Source organism: Pseudorasbora parva, chromosome 8, assembly GCF_024679245.1.
Source record: "Pseudorasbora parva isolate DD20220531a chromosome 8, ASM2467924v1, whole genome shotgun sequence".
NCBI lineage: Eukaryota > Metazoa > Chordata > Actinopteri > Cypriniformes > Gobionidae > Pseudorasbora > Pseudorasbora parva.
This window is the reverse complement of record NC_090179.1, coordinates 27764281-27788863: the sequence shown is the minus strand read 5'-3', so window position 1 is coordinate 27788863 and position 24583 is coordinate 27764281. Positions and strand designations below refer to the sequence as shown.

Sequence of the window (24583 nt, the reverse complement as noted above, 5' to 3'; positions counted from 1 at the left end):
CTGTGTGTGACTCAAGCATGCTCAACTGCAATATATTGTTACAAATATAGAGGGATTATATCAACCCAATTAAAAGTTGCACAGGTGTTAGCAATAAAATTGTAAACAAGCATTATACGACATAAAGGGAAATACTATAGGTTAATTTTAAAAGGTGACCTTAATTTCTGACTAAACATTAGCTATACTATTCAGTCAGAAGATAGGTAAACTTTTACATGCGACATATTTATTACTTATCTTCCTTTGAAACCAAATGATTTCCAAGTGAATGTTCCAAGTGCAACCAAAGTGAACACATGATCACCATAATGGTGATGTTTTTTGTTTGTTTGGGGGTTTTTTTTGGACAAAAGGGCACAAACCAATTATTTATTCCTAACTTGGTTTTTCTGTGTAAACAAGGAATAGATGTGAATAGTACAGAGTTCTATTTTTGTTTACATTTAAGACATTAAGTAGGCTAAAGTTAACTAAAAAGTGTTAGTTACAATCATTGTTGGATGTAGTCTTGTATATAGTAGTAGCCTATGTAAGCAAGGTTTCTCTATTCAAGATCTGCCAGCGTACTAGAAACAGAATAAAAGAGAGAGTGGGAGAGAGAGGGAGATAGATTTAATCGAGCTCAACACAAGAATATATCAACTACTAAACCAACACATGGTAATGTCAGATTATTTTTCGGGAGAGAGAGAAAGAGGGAGAACAGTCCATAAGTAGACTGAGAGCCCCATCAGCTCTGAGGTATCACAGGCACGCGCATCTCCCAGCTGGAGCGCATCATCTGTCCATTCCGCCACTCGACTCTCGAGCCACTCACTCACCGCGCTCGATATGTGAAGGTGTAACGCTCACATATGTGATTTGTCCGTGTCCCGAGATCCGAAATATCTGGACGAAATGCTTTCAGAAAGGTGGATTGTTGGAGATTTTGTATGGAGGCAGCGGGACACCTCCCCATACTTCGGCGTAGAGTGTCTCTGAAGAGTGCACGAGAGACCGTCACCAGAGTTGCCGCGGCTCGGATTGAGGACCATCTGCTGAATTTACTCAACATTCTGTGTTTTAGAGGGATATCCGAATTTCAAACCGCCAGTATCTTGCAACAAGAGCTTTTAGAGCATTTCGGATAACATACTACAATACTGCTTGTTTCGTGAGGGTCGCTGAAGCTGAACTACACCACCAGGTGCCCCTGCTTAATCGATTCACTGGATAACAACAATTAATACTGCAGAATGTGTTCCTCTCCTTTTGGACTGCTCTCAGTTGCATCTTGTGAAATATTTGCTCGGGACCACACAGGATGAAATGGACATCAGCATTGCAATAAATTAGCCTAATTGAAATTCAGCGAGAAGTCTCTTCTGAGCTATAGGAATACATACATTTATGTATTCTGATTAAACCAGACAGCTTTTGATAGATCGCTTGGCATCTCTCTGACAGTGTGAAGTCTGGAATACAAGAATAAATGAACCTGAGTGGACAGACAGAGAATTAACAACATCCAACATGTTTAAACGGGGTAAGTGCAATTTACAACTTTTATCCCTGCTGTTTTTAAACAGACAGAAGTTGGAATTTAATTTTGAGAATAGGCTACTTGTAGCCTACTTATAGCCTATATTTGTTTCTAAATAAAAACGAGAATAAACAGTGTGCAATGACTACATGCTAGGGGGACATTTGCAATTTATAAATGTAATTTAAAATAAATAAATAAATAATAGGCTAAATGTTTTTTTTTCGGTTTCTATTTGAGCTGTTCTTCGTGGTATAGTGGGTTTTTATTATAGATAAAGATGCTTGTTGCAGTTTTTGCCAAAACTATTAAGTCTTTTTTTTTTTTAAATACATTTAATAGAAACATTTTTTTATATACATAAAAATAAGGATGCTTGTTGCAATGTATAAGGTTTTTAAAGTTTATGTAAAGGCTGTTAAGGTCTACAGCTATCATCCATGATCATCTTTCCAGAATCATGTGTGTCTGCCCCCGGGTAAGCTCAGCGTAAAGCAGATGTGTTTAAAATATTCATCATCATATCATGAAATATTTTCTTAAGATGCTAGTGGTGGGTGCCGCACTGCAGTTTATGGCCGGTTTTTCATCAGAAAGCATTGTGCTGTCTGCCTGGCTCAAATATATTTCTCTTGGTGGGTTAAACAGGTTTGGCTCAGACAGTCTGTCCCAATTTATGGACATTGTTTATGATCAAATGATAAAGTGTAAGCAGTCAACAGTGAGATTAACTGGTTAGTGATGAAGCTGTCAGTTGAATGATCATTGCAAAGACTTGTCAGCTTGTTTTCACTAGATCAGTGATATTCAGTCCTGGAGTATCCCAGCAGGGATCCTTATTTAACACGCCTGATGTATATCGTCGGCTCTTTAGTAGAGGCTCCAAGACCTGAACAGGGTGTGTCAGATAAAAGGGGCATCTAAAATGTGCAGTGCCAGGATCAAATTGGACAACCCCTGCACTAGAGCAATTTATATGTGATTAAACAGATCATAAATCTTACTGTTTGAAGTTTACTAGGACATTTCACCTGCCCCCACTTTTAATCATCTCTGGATCTTTTGCATGGCGCTATCACATATGCTCAAGCTCTGAGGATGCTGACTGCTATAGCTGTGTAGCGAGTCAGTCTGGAAAACCGAATTTCCTTGGAGGAGGCCCAAAGCTTAACACAGAGACAATTGTTATTTCAATAGACTTGGCGTAGGAACAAAACACACCTATCAAGCCTCTCACCGGCACACTAAAAGACCCCTTATGAATGCCTGTGAGGAGCCTGTGGTGCAGATATGAGAACAGTGGGTTATGGTTTTGAACTGATTTGGATCTGATTTTCATTTTACCTCAAAGTAAACATCTTCCTATAGTATAGGTTTACTTTGCACAGTATCTTTTTGGAGACATTTGGTTCCATATATTCTGGGACACACTGGAATCATTCTTTTACCATCTTATAGTTGAGAGTTTTGGTTTAAATGGCTGTCTAAATGAAAAGTTGTGAATAATATCAACCCTAATATCAACCACACACACACACACACACACACACACACACACACACACACACACACACACACACACACACACACACACACACACACACACACACACACACACACACACACACACACACACACACACACACACACACACACACAGGGGCTCTCCATAGGCGTAATGGTTTTTATACTGTACAAACTAGATTTTCTATCTCCCTACACTGCCCCTGCCCCTAAACCTACCCGTCACTAGAAACATTCTGCATTTTTACTTTCTCAAAAAAATCATCATTTAGTATGTTTTTAAGGCCATTTGAATTATGAGGACATTTGATATGTCCTCATAAACCACATTTATAGTGTAATACCAGTGTAATACCCATGTAGTTATACAAATTTGTGTCCTCATAAACCACATAAACAGGCTCACACACACACACGTTTGTTTTTGTGAATTGTGGGGACATTCCATAGGCGTAATGGTTTTTATACTGTACAAACCGTATTTTCTATCCCCTACACTGCCCCTGCCCCTAAACCTACCTATCACAGGAAACATTCTGCATTTTTACTTTTTCAAAAAAACTCATCATGATTTATAAGCATTTTGAAAAGTGGGGACATGGGGTAATGTCCTCATATGTCACCCTTTCTGTAATACCTATGTCATACACATGTCATTATACACATTTTTATATGCATACACCTGATATGTCACAAAAACAAGCACACACACACACACACACACACACACACACACACACACACACACACACACACACACACACACACACACACACACACACACACATGTTGGTCTATGTGGTTTACAGGGACTCTCCATAGGCGTAATGGTTTTTATACCGTACAAACCGTATTTTCTATCCCCTTACACTGCCCCTGCCCCTTAACCTACCCATCACAGGAAACATTCTGCATTTTTACAAAAAAAAAAAAAACATCACTTAGTATGATTTATAAGATGTTTTCCTCATGGTGACCAAAAAATGTCCCCATAAGGACAAGGATTTTTCGGATATTGCCATCTTTATGGGGCCATAACCATTTTGTCCCCATAACGTAGGGTTTACCAGTTTACTGGTAAACCCTGGTAAACCCAGTTAACACACATACATGTTGGGTTTCCATTTGGTAAAGGGGACTTAACATAGACATAATGGTTTTTATACTGTACAAACTGTATATTCTATTACCTAACCATTAACACAACCCTCACCGAAAATCTTAATAAAATAAAAAAAATAAAAAAACACATAATTCTGGATGATTTATAAGCTGTTTTCCTCATGTGGACCAAAAAGGTTTTATTTGTTTGGTTTTGGTTTTAATTATGAAGAAAATTTGTTTTTAAAATTCAGAAGAGTCGCTTTTAGGCTAATGAGGTTTCTTTGCTCTGTTGGGTATTAATTGGTCTTTCACTTCAGAGTGCATTAGAAATTACAAAAAACTTCTGCAGCAGTTTTCTGTTGTGCCGTGCGTGCCAATGACGCATAGAAAACAGCAAGAAAATAGATGCTTTGCTGTGGTGTGACATTTTCCAGAAACGTCAGGCCTAACTGGTGGTGTGGCAGTGGCCTGCGTGCCAGTCTCAGCAGGGCTGTGCTGTTTCTGCTAGAAAGAGGTTCAATTTCCTAAAGTTTTTGCCTCAGTTTCCTCCCAAACTAACTTAAACACACACAGGCATGTTATGGTCTCGGTTGATTTAATATAAAAGTGCAGACACATTTATCCTGCCCACCTCTTAGCCTGTCTCCTATTTTTCTGTTTATTTCTGCTTGCACTTTACAATTTCTGACAGTTATTTAAATTGAAACATGTATATATGATGCTACATGGTATATTCAAATTTCTGATGCTTATCTGAAGGCAGTGCTTCAGAATATAATTGGTTTGTTGTGCTGAGTTGTCAGTATAGAGAATGGCCTCATTTTCAAATTCAGCCTTGAAATGTTGTCAGGCTCAGAAATCCAGCCTGATCTACATCCGGTGGCAAATATATTCTGTGCTCGAGTTGATACGGTTCGAAAAAAACACCTGTAAGCTAACCAAGGAGATTTTTCCTGCAAAACCTCTGCAATGAAATGAGAGAAATAACTCTTTTGTGGATTAGCTATGATTATGCAGCTGTGAGTGGAGAAATTCAGTATTCAGACATGATCCTAGACAATGTTGTTATGGGCAGATGGATAGGAGAGGGGAGCAGCAGTTGGTAAGCAAAAGAGGGAACACCTGTGGCCTGACACCACTCTCCTGCACAGCTGCTCATATCCCCCATTTCGGAGACCTTCACTCATCACCACAAACACCCCCAGACTGAAATACAGAGTAACTAGACATAGCTTTTACAGCCTGCACCTGCTCAGGTGTTATTTGGGCTACCCCTTTTTATTTGTAATTTTCAGCACCAACCAAACCAAACACTGTTTTTAAACAGGTTTCTGAAAGACTCACCTTTGTCCAGTGGTCCATTGGTAGAGCCAGAAGTTGATATGTTGGACCTCTCAAAGAGCCACAGGGCCAAAGTGTTCACTTATAGTACATGCACTAGACAATGTTTACCATAATCCATCTTGAGCATCATTTTCTCATAGTATTCTACGGTGATCTTAAAATGGTATCAATCAATATCAAGATTTAGCTTTATTTAAAAGTTATTTAACAGTCCACGTATGTGGACACCATGCAACTAAGGCGTAAAATGGGACATAAAGCCACAGATGACAATATGGAACATTGTGTTTTTTATTATGGAATGTTATGTTATATATATCAGCCCTGTTATTAAAAACAATAGTATATAATATAATAATAATAAAACACATATTGTAGGACTTATAACGGTAGTTACATATATGCGGAAACCTAGATCTGGACTTTGCTGGCCCATACTCCTCATCACTGCTGTCACTTCCACGGTCCTCTGAGATATTCCCTATTATTCTGGACTGAGTGCTTGACCTGTGCTGTCCCTGTTCCTGTGCAAAATGCAAATTTGTCTTGGTATGTATGTGTAAGGCTGCCATGTAATGCCGTAATATGTCATTTTTTATGGTTATTTATGTTGACATATTTGTTTAAAGTCTCTTTTATGACAATACAAGACAAATCATAACATCTTTGCAAAAATAAAACTGATATAATAGCAGGTTACAGAAATCAGATTTTATGCAATCTGACTCCACTGCTGCATGACGTCCACAAACGCAGACAGTTATTTTTTTGTGCATAAAAATTACATTTTAATCTAAATTTTAGTTCATAAAATACTTACATATTCACCGTACTCTACTTGTACACACTAATATTTTTTTTTTTAGCTCAATTGACCTACTTGTATAAAAGTTTTTTACAGATATGCCTGGGGCATTTGGCACATGGCTATCGCTGTCAGCCATCTTGGATTAATGATGTCATTAAGCAATGAATTTTTGGAATACAAGACAGTAGCCACAGTTACAATACTGCTGTCAGTCTACTGACACTGCCCTCAAGTGGTTTGGAGAAAATAATCATGAGAATGACCTTAAAATTGAGTTAAATTAACTGTCCCCAAATGTGGACACCATGCATGAAAGGGTTAACATAAAAGATTCTTTGGAGTTGAGTAAAAAAAGTAATAAAAAAAATAGCATTTGGAGTCAACTCCAGAGAAACCTTTATGCTAAAAAGGTTCTATAATGACAAGAAAAAACCTTTTGGCACTTAAAAAGGGTTCTATATAAAACCTTTTACACAGCGCAGAACCTTTTAAGGTTCTATATAGAACCTTTTCTTCTAGGAGAGCAGATGAGGAATATGGTTTTATCTAGCTTATAACCTAAATTGCTCATTTTGTGCTGCTCTGCAATGTGCCAGTGACTGCGCACACATGTCGAAAACGTCACACAGGACGTAGCCTCTGAAGCCTTTTGAAGCGCTTTGAAACTGCATTGATTTGGACCTTCAACCAGTTGGTTGTAATTGAAAAACATTATGTGAAGACAAGCCTTGGAATGTTTTCCTCAAAAAAACGTAATTTATTTTTCGACTGAAGAAAGAAAGAAATGAACATCTTGAATGAGATGGGGGTTATTTGCTTGTATATGTTTGTTTTGGTTGGGGGAGGGGGGGGGGGGGGTAATATGTAATTTTTCCAGCTCAGTGTAATTCATGTAGTAATACATATGCTCTGATCACATCACTGGACTTCAATTACCACACAGCTATGAAACATGCCTCAGACCTCTCTGCATGCCAAACAGCTCATTTCCTGAAGGACACTCACTGAATGACAAAAGGATGAGCGCAGAGGCCAGCAAGCGCCATCGCCTGTCATCTTACCCCATCCCATGGGATATAAATTCTTATCATTCCAGCTTTGGGTAATTATAAGTAATTAGTAGTGCAGGAAGTGGTATTTTAATGAGTGTCATTTTCTACTTATGTCCTCATCCTCGTGCACCTTTTGACCAGTTCAAATCGGGCACTGGACACGCTCGGTTAGGATGCATGTTTTATTCATAATTTATCTGCTTGTTTTGTGCCTTACACATAGACGAATGAACCTAGTGTTTTGTTTTTATTCTCCATAAGACTGACTTACACTGGCATTAGACTGACGACTGTACATTATAATGAATAAGAATGAGATTGCAATCCGAATGCATGCACCTGACATTTTGTCTCGCAACAATTTTTTCATTAACTCATAATTCATACGCGAACTGTAATTAAATACACATCTCTTGGCTGCGGTGGTGTCCAGAAGGGAGGAAGTCTCCAGCGTAGCATGTGGCATCTCTAAGTGCCCTTTACCAACACCTGAAATCTCAGCACAAATATCTCTCCTCTGTCTTTGGAGTGGAAATGAGATGCTGGCTTGGTCATTAGTAGATGATAATGAGGAAAGAGAGACAAACAACCCTAAGCCCTGTTGGTTTTGTTAATATTAATAATTAATTTCTGATTAAGTGACTAATTGCGGTGGAAAGGTCAATGTCAATGTAAGGTCCGTTGATGTTAGGAGATGAGTATAAAGCAGAGAAAGGAAGGAAGGGAGGGAGAAAAAAGACATCATTCCTTTTCAACTAGAGCATGTGCCATCAGATTTTTGAGCAAAGGAACCGTCAGGGACCTATAGGCTCTCATCAGAGAGGTCCTAAACTATTTTTACAAACTTTTAAATAGTTTAAAAAGGAAAAACTTCTTTAATAAAAAGTCCTCAGTTCTAATTTTATTTTTGGAATTTATAATTTGACAATAAGCATCTAAATCTTTTTAAAGGAAATAAACCCTTTAATATAACATAATTATTGTTTTTTTTGCTTAACATGTTCAGCTCTGTTATTGGTGGTCTAACTGACAAACCAAAAAAATGTACCAATCATATCATCTCTTTTTAATGGGTGGGGCTTGTTAACGCTATATACTATAGTTCATGTATATCTTGTCACTATAAATCAACCATATATAGTTCATGACGCGATTAGTCCACTGTGGAGAAAAAAATCACTGATGAAATAGGTAGCGTTATTCCCTTTGGAAACCACAAGCAACATTAACGAGGAATGCTAATTGATTATCCATGCCGTTTTCAAGACTAACTTTTAAAGAAAAGCTGTATTTTAATTAGCAAAGTAAGACCTACACCAGAGCTTAATTTTGTGCAGAAAGCCAAAGCTTTTTATTTTCAACCACAGCAATAAGTTTTACTGCTGGAATTGTTTGCTGTTTGGGTAAATTATTTAAAATCTAATGTGACTGATTTTATTCTTCCTGCTGCTGCCCCTGTTTTATAGGCCTATATGTTATAAGCCTTATTTGAGAAAATAGTCATTATTTAGAATTACTGGTCAATCTTTATTCACAAACTTAGCGACCATGCCCATTTGCTGTAATTTGACATTAGTTGAATTTGTTCCCAAATCATAAGTTTAATACGTGTTACATATATTTATTTGGCTGCTGTCCAGTCTAATGATATGATTTATTTTCAACATAAGTGTCTAGAGGGCATTGGTCTGAGGGCTGTCATGATTCATCGGCCTAAATTTAGTTAGTTTTGTGGCCAGTTGTCACCATATTTTGCTGAAATTACACACAAATGTGTGATGATGCATTTATTTGTGATGATTTGTATTTCATTACTTTTGGTTCAATTTTGTTGACAACTCTCATGCTCACACGATGTTTGCTTGTGACATTTCTTGTCAAAGGTAGCATGCAGTACTGTAGAAGAGGACACAGTAAGCTAGGCTGATTTTTGGCCGAGTTTACTTTTTTCTAAATTAGGGAAGGGGGTGAGAGGGCCAAGGTTCGAGAGTCATGGTTTGCTACTGATATAGATCAGGCATAACATTATGACCCGATTATTAACTGATTATATTATCTTTTCATCACATCACCTGTTAGTGGGTGGGATATATTAGGCAGCAAGTGAACATTTTGTCCTCAAAGTTGTTGTGTTAGAAGCAAGAAAAATTGAAAAGAGTAAGGATTTAAGAGAGTATGACAAGGGCCAAATTGTGATGGTTAGAAACTGGGTCAGAGCTTCGACAAAACTGCAGCTCTTGTGGGGTGTTCCCGGTCTGCAGTGGTCAGATCTATCAAAAGTGGTCCAAGGAAGGAACAGTGATCAACCAGCGACAGGGTCGTGGGCGGCCAAGGCTCATTGACGCACATGGGCAGCGAAGGCTGGCCCATGTGGTCCAATCAAACAGACAAGCTACTTTTACTTTTACTTTGGTCATATCTTATCTGGCCTACAGCACTAAATAAGCCAAAATTACTACTAGTGTGCCCCTTGCCTTCCCTGAAAGGATATTGCAGTGCAACAGTGTTGACAGTCGTCCCAAGCGTGCTAACACACAGCTGACAGACGCACCCAAGAGATGCTTTCAGTCCCATGGTGCCATGACCAGTGTGTACTGAGACAGGGATTCTGTCCTCCCTGCAGGCTCTGGCTGGCATCTGCCACACTGCACTACTAACACATGACATGTGGATGGTGCTGGCTGAGGAACTGGATAATCATCTCAGAGACACGTAAATTCCAGAGAGAGCATGTGGGAATTGAAGCAGCCATGCAAAGATATACTGTACGGAGCAGTGCATAAATCAATGTATAAGCAAGGATAAACTCACAGATAGATACTCACCCTAGTCATGCTCTCCCTATAACCATGTTCTCAAAATGACCTTCAGAATCTGTTCATTTCTTGTGATAATGCCGGTTTTATGTTCCTGCTGTGCCGACCTTAATGCAGATTACGGAAACAGTATCGGGATAGCAGTCCAGTTTTGGTAAAATCTTTGCCTCATGATGGAAGTCTCTTTAATGGGTTTGTTTAATTATAAATCTCTCAGCATGGAGCTTATAATAGCCAGAAACTCTATGAACTGACCGTAATCTTCCGGAGTCATTTTTAGGCACCCTCTTGTTCGCCTGGTTTCTTTCTCTCGCTTCTCTACTTCTATCTGCTTTCTTCTAGGAGATGAGACATAATATCGAAACTGGAGATTTGAATTGGATAATAGTCACTTTCTTTATGTTGCGACAAACCTGATCATCGTATTGGATCGAGGCCATAGAAGGAATCTCAGTCATCGCTTGGCATTGTTTCGCATTTTGCTGCTTCTCAGATTGAATGAGTGAGTGAGTGATTGAGTCTCTGAGAAAAAGCACCAAATAAGGCAATTCCTCTGTGTTATAAGGCCTTCGCTTGCCTGAAGGATCTTCATTGTATGATTGAAGCCAATTCAAAGATCAGCATTTCCTCCAAGATATTCTATCAATAACTCTACAGAGGGGTGCCGGGCACACAGTCCTCCTGGGGGCAGAATGAGCCTGTTTATCTCCTGTTGAAAGCTAATATGGCCATATCCATGTTTAACCTTATACACAGAGGAAAATAGATGTACGGATTCGAATGGACAATTTCATCCAAGTAATCTCAGTTTAGACTAGTGGTTTTCAGGGTCCACTTCCAAGTGGGCCATAGGATGACTTAAAAGTATTTATATCAATAAACTATTATTAATACAATTAAAATGAAATGTTGTGTCCAGTACTCGCTAATTAATTGTTTAGCATGCATACTAGGATACTGGCTGTTTGTTAGTACTTATAAAGCACATATTAATATACCTTATTCTGCATGACCATATTCTACATCCCTTAATCCAACCCAAAACCTACACTTAACAAACTACATACTACATTACTATTAATAAGCAGTAATTAGGATCTTATTGAGGAAAAGGTCGAAGTTAATAATAAGTTAATAGTGAGAATTGGACACTAATCTAAAGTGTGACCAAAAAATTATCTAATATAAATTAAAATGTACATGCACGCACAGTTCTGTTAATAAAAACGTTTTAAAACAAACATTTGCCATTATTATAGAAGAAATGCCAAAGATATCTTTAAATATTAGGTTGGTCAAAATGGTTGAGAACCACTGCTCTAATTCAATATCTCAAATTGTCTTCAAATTCTCCCTAGATTAAAATCTTCACCAAAAAAACCCAGAACAAACTAAAATGATCTGTTAATACTAACTATAACTACATTTTTTGGAGCTATGTAATCCATAATCCATTTATAGCTATTTATTCTTGCTGTATGTCAACAGTTGTGTCAAAATAAATTTTTTTGGAGAAAAATTAAGTGGAGGATTAAGTTCTGTGTTAGCAAGTCAAGTTGTGCTCACTTATTCACAAAAAAGTTAAAATTACTCAAAAGGAAGACCATGTTACACCAACTTGAAATAATTAAGTTAGTGGAACCTTTTCTAAAACTTTGAGTATACACTACTTACTCTATTTAATTCATTTGAACGTTCAGGTTTACAGTGTATGTTTATGGGTTTGTTGTATGCTACAGTAATGTTTATGGCATTTTAAATGAAGTGTTACATGTTGAACGAGATTTTGTGTGTGTAGTTTTGGGAATTGTGTGTAGAGTTTTTGAAAAAAGGAGACATAGTTTTGAAAATGTGTGTAAGCAGTTGGAAAAAAACTGTAATGCAGACCTTGACATGAGCACACTGATTCAGGGCAGGGTTGTGCATTCAGGATTTAACTGAGAATGTTTTTAAATTAGCAAAGGTACCAAACAGAATGCAGAAAATAATACAAACTTAAAATTAACAAAAAGTAGAACATAGGTTTAAAACGGAACAAAAGTGTGTGCTGCAACAGTGTGTAAAGGGCAAAGAGGTTTCCAGGGGTTTGGTTTTGAGTGGCAATATTTACCAAACTCAGTATGTGTCGGGGGATTTAATCTACAGTTTATTTAGACAGGAAGCAGTTTAACATTTTATGACCTGCCTTATAATGTCAAAATGGTAGCATATGAGACACGCAAGCATACAAAGAGTGGATGTTTGCAGCAGTATCTCGGTTTAAGTAAATATATTAGTGTTTTCCAACTTTTTAGTTGCAAAGTGTATTGAGCCCTTGTAAAATCCTGTGATAATGTCTTTTAGAGACTCAAAGGAAATTGTATTGCTCAAAGATTATTCTCCCATAACTCCAGAAAACTTAAAAACATAAATGAAATACAACTTAATAAAGTAATTACAAGCTAAAAATGATGAAATGTATGTAAACCAAAAGTATATTCTTTAAAACACAGCAAAGAACACAATTGTGTGTGTGTGTGTGTGCGCATGCTTGTTTTTGTGAAATATCAGGACACAAATGTATATAATTACATGGGTATGACACAGGTAATACAAGCAGAGGGTGAACTATGAGGACATTGTCCCCATTTTTCAAAAGGCTTATAAATCATACAGGGTGACGTTTTTCTTTTTAGAAGGTAAAAATGCAGAATGTGTCCTGTGATGGGTAGGTTTAGGGGTAGGGCCAGTGTGTGGGATAGAAAATATGGTTTGTAAGTTATAAAAACCATCACAACTATGAAATATCCCCCCATTTCCCAAAAACAAACGTGTGTGTGTCTGTGTGTGTCCAACTCCCCTTACTCTGTTTGCATTGGTTGCATCCATAATTCAAAATATTATAACTTGACTTTTGGCCTATTCTAAAGCAATGATTGATTGGTGCTAAGAAAAGCAATGAGTGTTTGCACATGTGAGGAGTTTGTGTGAGGCACTGATGAATTAGTGTGGATTTGATTGGTTGTGTTTGAAAAAAGAAATCAAGATACCTCTTAGATTTGTGTGTTACATAGAGAATTGTGTGGTGTGTTTTGCAAAAAGTGTTTTATGAAATTGAAAACTGAGTCGGAGGCCAAGAATTAGTGTATGGTTTTGCAGATTTGGTGTGTGGTTCCGGTGTTTGAGTGTCAGCTTTTAGAAAATGTGTGACAAGTAAGGATTCTGTGTGTAAGCAGTTGGGGGAAAAAACGGTAAAATCTTAACAGCAGTGTGAAGGCCACATGAAGAGACATTCCTACAATACAAAACACAACAAAGAAAAGACACTCTGATTTATTGTGGATTCAAAACACATTTTGCAGTATTTCAACAGAAAACAGAATCCCTCTATATTTATAGACACCAGAAATTCATATTACAACTGGACTTTGACTGCTTTTCATGGTATTGCAATTTTATCAGTCCGTGTACCCTGTTCAGCATATCTCACATCTACTATCCCCTTCTCTTTATCTCTATATCTCTGTATCTTTGTGCACTCTCTAAACACCTGTCACATTTTAATAAAATATACAGAAAAGCTGGCAACAATAATGAAAATCCACAGAAAAAGAATGCATCTCTTACCTTTTCATGCCAAACTGCGTTGTTCTCGGAAAAAAAGGGCATCAAATGAAAGCATACATGCACAATGTTTCTTTCCCTGAATATGGAGAAGGTTGAAAATAATGTATAAATGTGTAATCAGCTTTTTCATTAATATTGGAGCGCACTTATCTTGAGATTGGAATGAGAATGAAGCCGTTTCTGGAACGGTGTGAGAGATTCAAAGCATACATTTCTATGGGAGTGCAATGCTCCCTGTGCTATCTGTGACCCACCTTAATTGCAATCCATATCAGGTGACAACAAAAATCATCTGTGGATGGACTCTTTTGACATGGGCCAGTGAGAAACCACCAAGCAACCACATAGCAATCCACAAAAATCCCTCAGAACACCCTGGCAACCTCACACTACACTAGCATTGTGGAAAATCAATTTTAAAAATAATTGTACGAGTTAATAAATTATTGTGGGATTGTGGTTGTCCCCCTCGCAGGGGCACTGCGGTGCGATCGAAAAGACCACACAACCCTGTTGACAAAAACAGCACATGTTGGTTAGGCAGCTAGTTTGAGCTGGTTTAAGCAGGTCATGACAACTAAGGACCAGCTTAAACCAGCTCAAACCAGCTCAAACCAGCTGTCATTCTTCAAAACATACCTTTTTCAACAGGGAATAAATAGAGCCTGATGTATAATCGTTGTGTTTAAAAAAAAAAAAAAATTGAAATGTGTGAACGCAATTTTCCACGGACATATTGGGATTTATAAAAAATAAACTTAGCTTATATATGAATATACCGGTATATAAATAAATATATTCTGAAGTGAGCAAAGTAATGAAGCAAACAGAATGATTTAAACTCAGTTTTATATCTGATATAGACATTTAGATTAAATACGCCCCTCTCATTTATGGAGTAAAAGCACTGAAATTTCATGAAATCATTCTCCAGAAGTTACACATTTTGTTATATTGCACTGCTTTTGAATTTGCAATGCTGTTTTAATGTTTTAACTAGCGAGGATTGCTTGCTGTATAATTTAAATTGGCACTTTAAATTGTGTTCTAAATAGCCGAACTCATGTTCTGAGAAAATAATGATCAGTGATGCGCACTCGACTCTGTCAAAGCAGATGGCTTAGCAACATAGACGGTTTAATGACAGACTCGCTCAGTGAATGAACGGTCCATTGGCTGGTTTGAATAAGTCAGATGACACAGTACTGTACAACCTCTGCTGTTTGTGCCATGCACAGACAGACAGTAGCCTAATCGTAACCATTTTTGTGGTGTTCCCAGTAGTATGAAAAATAGCATTGCATTTAAAGGATAGAATTAGAAAGAAATGGTAAGATATGTTTTATTTTGAAAATGTTTTGTCAGTGACTCACTAAGTCAGACAAATATTTACACTGTAAAAAATAAGGCCTAGGCTATGTCTGTTTCCATTAAAAATGTACATAAAATATATGTTTACCTTATGGGCAAAACTGCATACATTTGATTTGTTCAAAGCAATTAAAATACTATTTGGCCAGTGGAAAAGTTTGAGAATAACTATTCTCTGAAATGATTAGATTTATTTATTCTAAAACAAGGCAATAATATGAATGCTTGGATATGAATATGAATATTTTTAGCAATTTTATGTGATGGCAAATAGTCTTTATCTCATATTTTCCTTGTACCGTTAATGGTTTCACGTAGATGGGAATATGCAGGGAAATGATTATGCAGATACCGTAAAACTAGGTGTTGCAAGCTTAATATACGGTCAAACCAAGAATTATTCAGACACCAGATCAGACACCAATTTTTTTACACTATAATTCATTTATGTAATTGAGGATAGCAAAATAAGGTAAATGGTGAAATACCCAACAATTCTTCATACAGTCGACTGCCAGTAAAATGTATAAAAAATTGGGACCACAAATATTCAGACACTTTGACCTGTCCGTGTTTTGCTTAAGCATTTTTTCTTTAATTGCTAATATGACCTTTTACACCACAGACTGAACAAAGCATTACTTGGTAATTGGTTGACCAAAATTGGTATTATCTAATTGTGTACATAAATCTAACCGCTGACAGCTGATTGTAATCCAATACATACCTTTATATAAAAGTTATCTGACATTGTCAAGATATATTACAGTTTAACTCTGAGTTCTTGTCATATTTTATTACCATTTTTATAGCGAATAAACTGTGATAATGTGAGAAAATGTTGAAGGTGTCTAAATAAACTTTGATGATTATTTTGGGGAGGAGACGGGGTGAAGATGCGTGTACGCACAATCTTCGGCTGACTGGGGTTTATAAAGGGAATTTTGAGCAGGTTCTGCTGTGCACATGAACTTTTCCGTTGAATTCATCCTAAAAGTGTGTGTACACATAAACGCATGCTTTTATGATGAAATCTACGGAACGGAAAGTTTTATACATGAGTTCCCATTGGGGAACACCGGTTGTAATCATGACAAGGAGTAATACATGATACAATGTACAATATATATATATATTATATATATATATATATATATATATATATATATATATATATATATATATATATATATATATATATATATATATATATATATACTAGTACTACTACGAATACAAATAATATGGAATTAATGTTGAATGAATATAATTTTTTACTAATATTGTAAAAATTTTTAAACAAGATTCATACATTTTATTAAAAAATGTATGCACAGTAATATTAATATTATGATTTAACAAATTCATTCATTCATTCATAATCTAGAGGCTAAACTGCATGTTTCCGACTGAGACTGAATTTAAACACTATAAATGGACATGGATAGATTGCAGCTGTAATTGATTTGTCCTGTAGTGAAGCTTTTTATTTACTTTCATTACTCTAAAGTATTTAAACTCGATTTCAGTCCAATAGTGATTGAAAGTTTTAGTCAAGACATATCAGTAATTCATCTAGTACAAACAACAGAAGAGTAAGTGAACGCTTTGTGCCAACTAGCTCATTTACACTTCCATATTCCCATATGAATGCCATGCTTTTAGGCCACAATAAACCCTGTTTTATCTCCCATCTGTGTCTCTTCATAAACCACAGAAAACCACAGAGCTAGAGAAAGAGCAGTGTAATGCAATGAAACAAAAGCATTGCAACAAAAGAAATATGCCACAGAGATGCATATTTTGTAGTGGATTAACATTTTTTTAGAGGAGACGAGGAGAATGTATATAAAATGTAAATTTAATGGAGAGAGAAATGAAAATGAGGCAAAGGCTGCAGCTGCAAGGACAGACATAAGCCTATTTTCGGGACAATAATGGAGTAAAACTGGTTTTCTTTGTCACGGTTGCTCTCTACCATGATAGATCGGGAGGTTAGCAGCCTCTCACAATTTGCCAGCTCCGCAAAGCCCAGCAACCAACCTCAGCTGGCCAATCAGAAGGCCATATTCACAGAAGCCTTTGCACCCATCTTTGGGCTTGACATCAAGACCTCACGTTGCCAAGGGAGCTGAGAACTTCATTTCAATCACTTTGATTGTATTTGCATTTTACTTCATTTTAATTCAATGTTTTGAGAGCCTTCTTTAAAAGTACATGGCACAAAGAAATGATGAGATTCACTGGAGGATCTTCCAGCAATGGAGATTTAAAGGTAAACTGCTGGAAAAATCAGACTAGTGGAAAGAAGTGGAGAGGAAGTTCTGATTGCAGTATGCAGAGGCTGATTAAACAAGGACGGAGGGTCAGTTAAGGCTGTTTATGCCACTGTGGTCAAAGTGTGTCTTCTAAAACTCAGCTACAATTGAGCAATTGACTGTAAAGACATTTAATATTACAAAATATTTCTTTTTCAAATAAATGCGGTGAACAAAGTATATTAAGCAGCACAACTGTTTTTTTTAACACTGATAATAATAATAATAAATGTTTATTGTGCACTAAATCAGATTTCTAAAGGATCCTGTACCACTGAAAACTAAGTAATGATACTGAAAATTTAATTGTATTAATTTAAAAATATATATGTTTCACACTGTATTTTTCATTGCTTAAATTTAGGTATATAGCTATTACATGTAAAGCACTCCTTGTGAAAACTTAGCATAGAAGCATAGAAAATAGCTTTCAAGATGGCTGCCATCTTGTCAACTGTGAGCACACAACATATTGCAGGGTTTGTCATGACGTCAATGAATCGAGCAGATTTTTATAGAATACAGAAAAGCTGTATTTTCTACCCTCCAGTCCTTTCCAAGTCACATTTTTCTCTGTAACAGTTTCATTATTTAAGCTTCTCTTCTATTGCTCTCTGCCTTTGGGGTTCAAGAAAAATGCACAGCACTTTAGTGAAAGAGGAACTACCTTGTGCTTACTCTGAAACTATACTATATATTATTCACAGCAGGTTAGGGTCAACAAAAGGGGCCGTTTAAGCTTTTACACACAAATAGAACCAAGAATTACAATTAGCATGGCCCTGACAGTTAAATGAAAATGTGACATAGAATGACATAAACATATTTCATGACTTTATTTAAAGGATATTGTTTGTCACTAAAAACCTAGCTAGAAAAACAGTTTACATTGCTAGCTGGTTTCACAGATAAAGCTGGTTTAGCTGGTTCATCAGCTAGCTAAATAGCTTAAAAGTTGTCATAAGTCAACCTGACAGGCCATTTTGGTTAAACTGTTTGGGATCTGAATTACCATGTTCTAAAGCATAACTGAGCCTCTCAGCACAGCAAAAATAATAGTTCTACCAGAAAGATTCGGAAGCCAGATGAATTGCAAAAAGTAACAAGTTTATTGATAGCCCAGCAAGTATGATAATTAGAGTTCTTTGGTGTAGGCCCCGTCCTTAGTTTTTGTTTCAAGGGTAACAGACTCTGGATTTCCTGCCTGAAGATGAAGGCAGGGGTCCAGCCGACCCGCGGGAGGTGTAGGCGGGGAAAATCCTAGTGGTGGTGGGGAGGTTGGAGGTAAATGCCGGCGTCAGCATCTGTGAACTCGGACATGTGTATGTGACCATCTTTTATACTCTGTGAATTAGGACGTGATTGGTTAGGTCTAAATGTGATGCGTGACATAACATTGAATCTTCCTGGCAGAACTTGCGCTAAAGCTTTTATTTCTTTATTGGCATTAATGGTTCAATGAACCTTTAACATCCATGGAATGTTTTCATTCTACAAAAGGCTATTTAGATTATTAAAGGGGTCATGAACTGGCTTTTTTAATATGTTTGCGTGGTTTTTATATTCAAAAACATCATAATGAAAAAGTACTAAGCTATTTTATGCCCTGGTTTTAAGGCTCTCTTAAGAAACGCACATGTTTTATGGCCGTACCACACCGAAAACATTGAAGTAAACACCCACGGCTAGGATTGGATAAGATTTGCATATTTAATGAGCTTCAGGTCCCCTGTGGTCAGAGGGGAAACGGCAACTGGAATTAATTGCCCACAGGGCTCGCAAAATATATTTAATAAACAAACACGATTCATTGCTCATTTTATTAACCTTACTTGGCCCGCCTAATTAATGAATATAACCGTGAACCGTATACACTCTCACACACACACAGCGTGCGCGCCCTTTAAATATCAACTAAGTGAACAACGAACATCAAGAGAAGAATGTTATTTTACTATTTAAGATTTTTTTAGTAGCCCGTCTGGAAAACACATGGCCCTGGGACTCTGGCCTGTGCAAGCCCTGACCCATACATGACCGAGTCTGATCCCGAATCGCAATGAACCACAACTGGATTCTCCAGCCTTTGACAGAGCACTAAGGTATGTTTAGTTAGATATGTACACATAATCAATACTATCGTAACAATGCAATACTGTCACATATAAAAAACCTTACTCACATAGTGTGTTGCTTCATTCATTCATGTAATCGCATCCTGTCTGCCAATCCATTCTCTTGTTTACAAATGAATCCGGGATCAGAAATGAAGAAACAGACGCGCAATGTCTTCCCCATGTGCGGCGTTTCACCACACGATGATGTTAAGGTGTGGCATATTCTGAAATCGATCGTTTGCTGGGCCTGGTGTCAATAAAAGCTTTTCTTTGACTAACAAAGACGTTTTCAGCTCTGAGACTTACAGGATATTCTTATATCACTATGACCTTTTATATATATCAAAAAAAGAAAAGTTTTTTCTCAAAAAGGAAAGTTGATTTCTCAATTCATGACCCCTTTAAAATAATCTTCAAATGGGGAGAATTTTGTTCTTTTAGAGCTTTAAAAAAAAAAAAAAAAAATAGTTTTTTGGCATTGCTGTGAAAATGCCCTTTTGGAACATTGGAGTGTTTATCGTCCTTCAAGTGAATTTACATTTATTATGCTTATTGTTTCCTAAGATATTGTTCAAGCCCTGCTAATATTGTTATGCTAATACATTTGCACAACCCCTAAAATTCCCCATGTCCCATATCACTCTTGTTTACTGGCACAGGAATAAAACCGGCACAAACAAACAGCAGACACAATAACAACCAAGACAAAAACCCAGCAGAAGGCTATGGTCCACACACGGACCATCTCTCAAGTCTCTCAATGCTGCCGCAATTATCTTGCTGTTGCTGATTGGCAAGGCCACTGGCTTTATGCAGACGCAGCTGTGGTGTAGCAGGTGCATTAGCTGCATGTGTGTAGCTGCGCTGGTATGAGTTCATCCACAGGTCCCATATCTTCTGCAGAATATGACAGCTTCACAAAGCAGACACCGCAGACTTTTGCTGCTCTGGGAAGTGGCCAGTTGGACAGGTGCTAGCGTTTAACGTAAACAAATGCTTTAACCTAAACGCCCTCATTCGGTATTTATGGCAGTTTTTGGCAGTTTTTATTGGGTTCTATCCAGATGCCTATAAACAGGCTTTCAAAGACTTCCAGAGATGCCATTGCATTGAGATTTAGATTGTTTCGAAATGTCACACCGTGACAGTGAGCTTTGGAAAGCCTCATTTGTTCAAATCTCCCTTTAGACTTTGCTCATTAGCCTGTTTTAAAGGGGTCATATGATGCTGTTTTAAAAGTTCATTAGTTTTATTATTGGGTATACTGTAATAGGATAGATTAACATGCTTTAATGTTCAAAAAACATATATGACTATATATAACCAACTTTGCAAGCATGACTTAAGCAGAATGTTTCACAGAGGTAAGTAGTTATCCTGTGTTGTTCTCTTCCAGGTTTAGGAAGCTGTGCTCTATAAAATGCACTGTGCACAATCAAACATTTGGATTATACTGCTCAGGAACAGCTTTATAAATAAATAACCTCTGATTAACCTCTGCTTTCGCATCCAAACACAAAACAACATGACAACAATGCTTCAACTCACAGAAACCTTTCTTTGCATGCTTTTGGGCGGGCATTATGCTATTTCACATTGTTACCTGGACATTTGAGGATGTAATATCTGGACTTCGACCATGGTGCTTTTGGAAGGTCAGTGTTCTCTGTTAAAATAAATCATGTTGTATACATGAACAAACAGAAAGATACATAATAATGTAAGATATAACAGAAAGATACATTCTTATGTTTTGCTGAGATAGTATGTCATTTCCAGTAGAACACACACTACACTCTTTTATCCATGGTTCTCTGTTTGTTCTGCACTGTAAAAAAAAGGCAAATTTTGAACTTTTGCAGTACAATAGACTTGAATGTTTAAGTTATTTCAACTTAAATTATGTTAAACTGACTTTTAAAAATGAGTTACATCTTGTATAACTAATAAAAACAAGTTTAACATTGCTTAACTTATTTTGATGAGTTAAAACAATGTAAAAACATATGTTGTCATAACTTATTGAACATATAATTTTTTTACAGTGTGGTGAAGTCACAAAAAACAACAAAAAGTTATTTTATCATCCATCCATCCATCCATGAGATCTGTTCTGTCCTAATTAATATTCATGGTAAGTCTTCTCTATTTTGTGACATCACACCTAGCACATATGCAGGTCCTCTCCCAAGGGTTTCGTCCACTTTTTAAAACAAATTGCCCATGAAGATCTAACACACTCGTAAGAAAGGTCAACTAATCTGTTGAGTAAAATAATGCACGCTAAGAAAAGTTACACACACTTAACTCTCACTGAGGTTTATGTCAAACTGTCCAAAATCGTATGTTGGCGGAAAACATCTGTCACTGCGGATAGCTAATAATTGTCGGAAAGTGCCTGAAGGTCTGTCAGAAACTGTGTTATCTTCATAAAAGATTGCCAGCATGTCTCTATCAAGAAACATAAGACAATCGCCAAGTAAACACATTGCAATTTCAAAATGATAAATGGCCTGAAACAGAATAAAAAGGGAGCAGAGAGATGCGATTGATGCATTAATCAGCGCAGTACAGGCACATCAATCTAACCGAAGAACTCCCCATTAATCCCAAACTTGATTCCTCTATATACCCAGCTGAGGATCGGGATAATAGCAGATGGACAGTACGGCCCATCAGGCCTAAAGTCTTTATGGTAGTGTCAATACTACTGGAGTCCCTTATGTCTTCAGAAGTAATGAGACAAAAGCCCCAACCCTGAAAGAGTAATATCATTCATTATCCATGGCTAACAGGCTCTCTTCTGGCTCCAGTGTGTAGCTGTTCCTGCATCCTGCAGTCTGCTGTCATTAGCCGGATGTCTTTATGGACCCCTGATGCAGAGACAGTGTTGAGAGGGTGGAAGACCATGTCTCTGGTGGGCTGGACTGGACAAATGGGTCCTGACCTCACCGCACATGATGTCATTGACATAAACTGCTGCCTCTTAGTACACTGCAAAAAAACATCCATCAGATCCATCCATCCATCATGACTGAATCCATGCAACTACATTAGGTTCGAAGGATACTTTTAGAGTGTACTTTCTGTAGAGTGTGTTTCACTCTTTAGACAAACATGAAGTCCCCCACCCCTCAAGCCAAATGCACAAGAAAATGTTTTTTTCATGGTTTTTGTATAGACCCTCTGGGCCTCATTCATGAAAGTTTTGTAAATATATGAGCAAATTCTGAGTAATTTGCACGTAAACCTTTACACACAATGCTTTGTATACCACGAATTCGTTAGTTAAACATGTATATTAATGAATTCCAAATGTGTAATTAAGAAACGCGTGCACGCTCATTCTTAACTAGCATAATACCCGCCCATGAGTTACAACTGCAAATGACATGGCCAGGAACGATGTGGACTCTTCTGGAATTATTTCTCAGGTTTGGATCCAGTATTTTGCATAAATGCTAAAGAGAGTAATTGGCCATATGACTAGCAATAAATATTAAATTATTGTGTCCACCAAAGCAGGTTTTAGCCAGCTAAACACCAGGTGCTCTTCTGAAAAAGGCCAGCTGGTGGCGCTTGAAAGCGCTTTGCAAGGGCAGCGTTTTTCCAGCTGCGATACTTTGGTCGCTATGATTCAGAATATCCATGGCAGTAATGTGTTGCTAGTATCTAATTTTGGAGAATATTACTGAATATTACATATTTACAAATGCAGCAAAAAGCATTAACTTCTCTATTGTTGTTCGGTTGGTGTACAAGTGGGATGATTGGTCGGTGTAGTTTTTGTCCCACCCCTTCTCCACTGTGATTGGACGGCCTTGTAAAAAATTACAGTGACGAGCACTGCCTATTACCCAGTGTTGCCAAGTCTGCTGTTTTCCCATATATATTACATATATTTTACCCCCTGAATGCATTTTTTACCAGGGACCCCCAACCGTTATTGGGCTTGTTTGGGGCTAGAGTTGCAATTGGGCGGTTTTTGTTGTGGAAACCTGGCAACCCTGCTATTACCCAAATTTAAATAGTACAAACAAAACAAAACAAAAAAGACAGGACAAATCAACTCTTGAAATGTTATTATGAAACAAAATGCAATGTCATCAGTTTGCATAAACTATAACACAGATCGTTCAAATGTTTTAAGCACCATTTACTCGTGATAGGAAGCATTTTTTTTTCCGTACCAACTAACATTTCGTGAATCCGAAAATGTACATCAGAGCAGCTTTACGAACGATTTACACACAAATTCGTTCTGTTTGTGTATCATGAATGAGGCGCTCTGTCTGTAACAAGTGTGACTTCCTCATATTCCCATATTCTAGTGATATCAGCCAGGATGTACACTCTAAAAAAAAAACACTTCAGTGCTGTATAGCCCCAAATCTTGGCGATCTTGGTGATTCAGTGGTTCTTCACCAATTCTTTGGGGATGCCACTGTTACCATACAGAACCTGTTAAGCCCCTGTATGGTTCTTCAGAGATTCTTTGGGGTGGTAAAGGTGCTATATAGCACCACTTCCATGCAAAGAACCTTTGAAGCCCTTTTAATGGTTCTTTACATGCCAAAGAACTACTGTTGGTGGCGTTTAGCACCATTACTGCAGAAATAAATATGATATGGGACATCGTATGGGTTCTACAAAGCACCATTTGACAAAGGTGCTGTAGAGCACCTTCAAAGATATGGTGCTATTTGGCACCAAAAGGGGTTCCCCTATGATTACAAGCCAAGAACCACTTTTAGCGCCAAATAGCACCAATTTGTTTTTTTTTTAGAGTGTAGTGCCATTATGTGTTTCCTTACAAGAAAGGAAACAACAGCTCATCTTCAGTATTTACAGCAAAAACACAAACATAAAAACACAAATTATGATACTACAGAAGCACCCCCACAAAAATGCAACCCACGTGCTTGTAAACCTTCGGGGAAGACCTCCTACACACATCCCCATGCGCGCGCACTCGAAAGCGTGGTAGGTGAATGCTAA

General features: G+C 37.4%; 1 protein-coding gene across 1 annotated transcript in view; it reads left to right on the top strand.

The window, feature by feature from the left end:
- The first annotated feature begins 629 nt into the window (after positions 1 to 629).
- The window catches only part of rtn4rl1b (reticulon 4 receptor-like 1b), a 223963-nt gene continuing 200009 nt past the window's right edge, over positions 630 to 24583 (top strand). Inside the window, exon 1 of the mRNA XM_067450600.1 lies at positions 630 to 1528. Within this exon, the coding sequence (XP_067306701.1) occupies positions 1516 to 1528 (13 nt within the window). The 5' untranslated portion in view covers positions 630 to 1515. The remainder of the gene's footprint in view (positions 1529 to 24583) is intronic.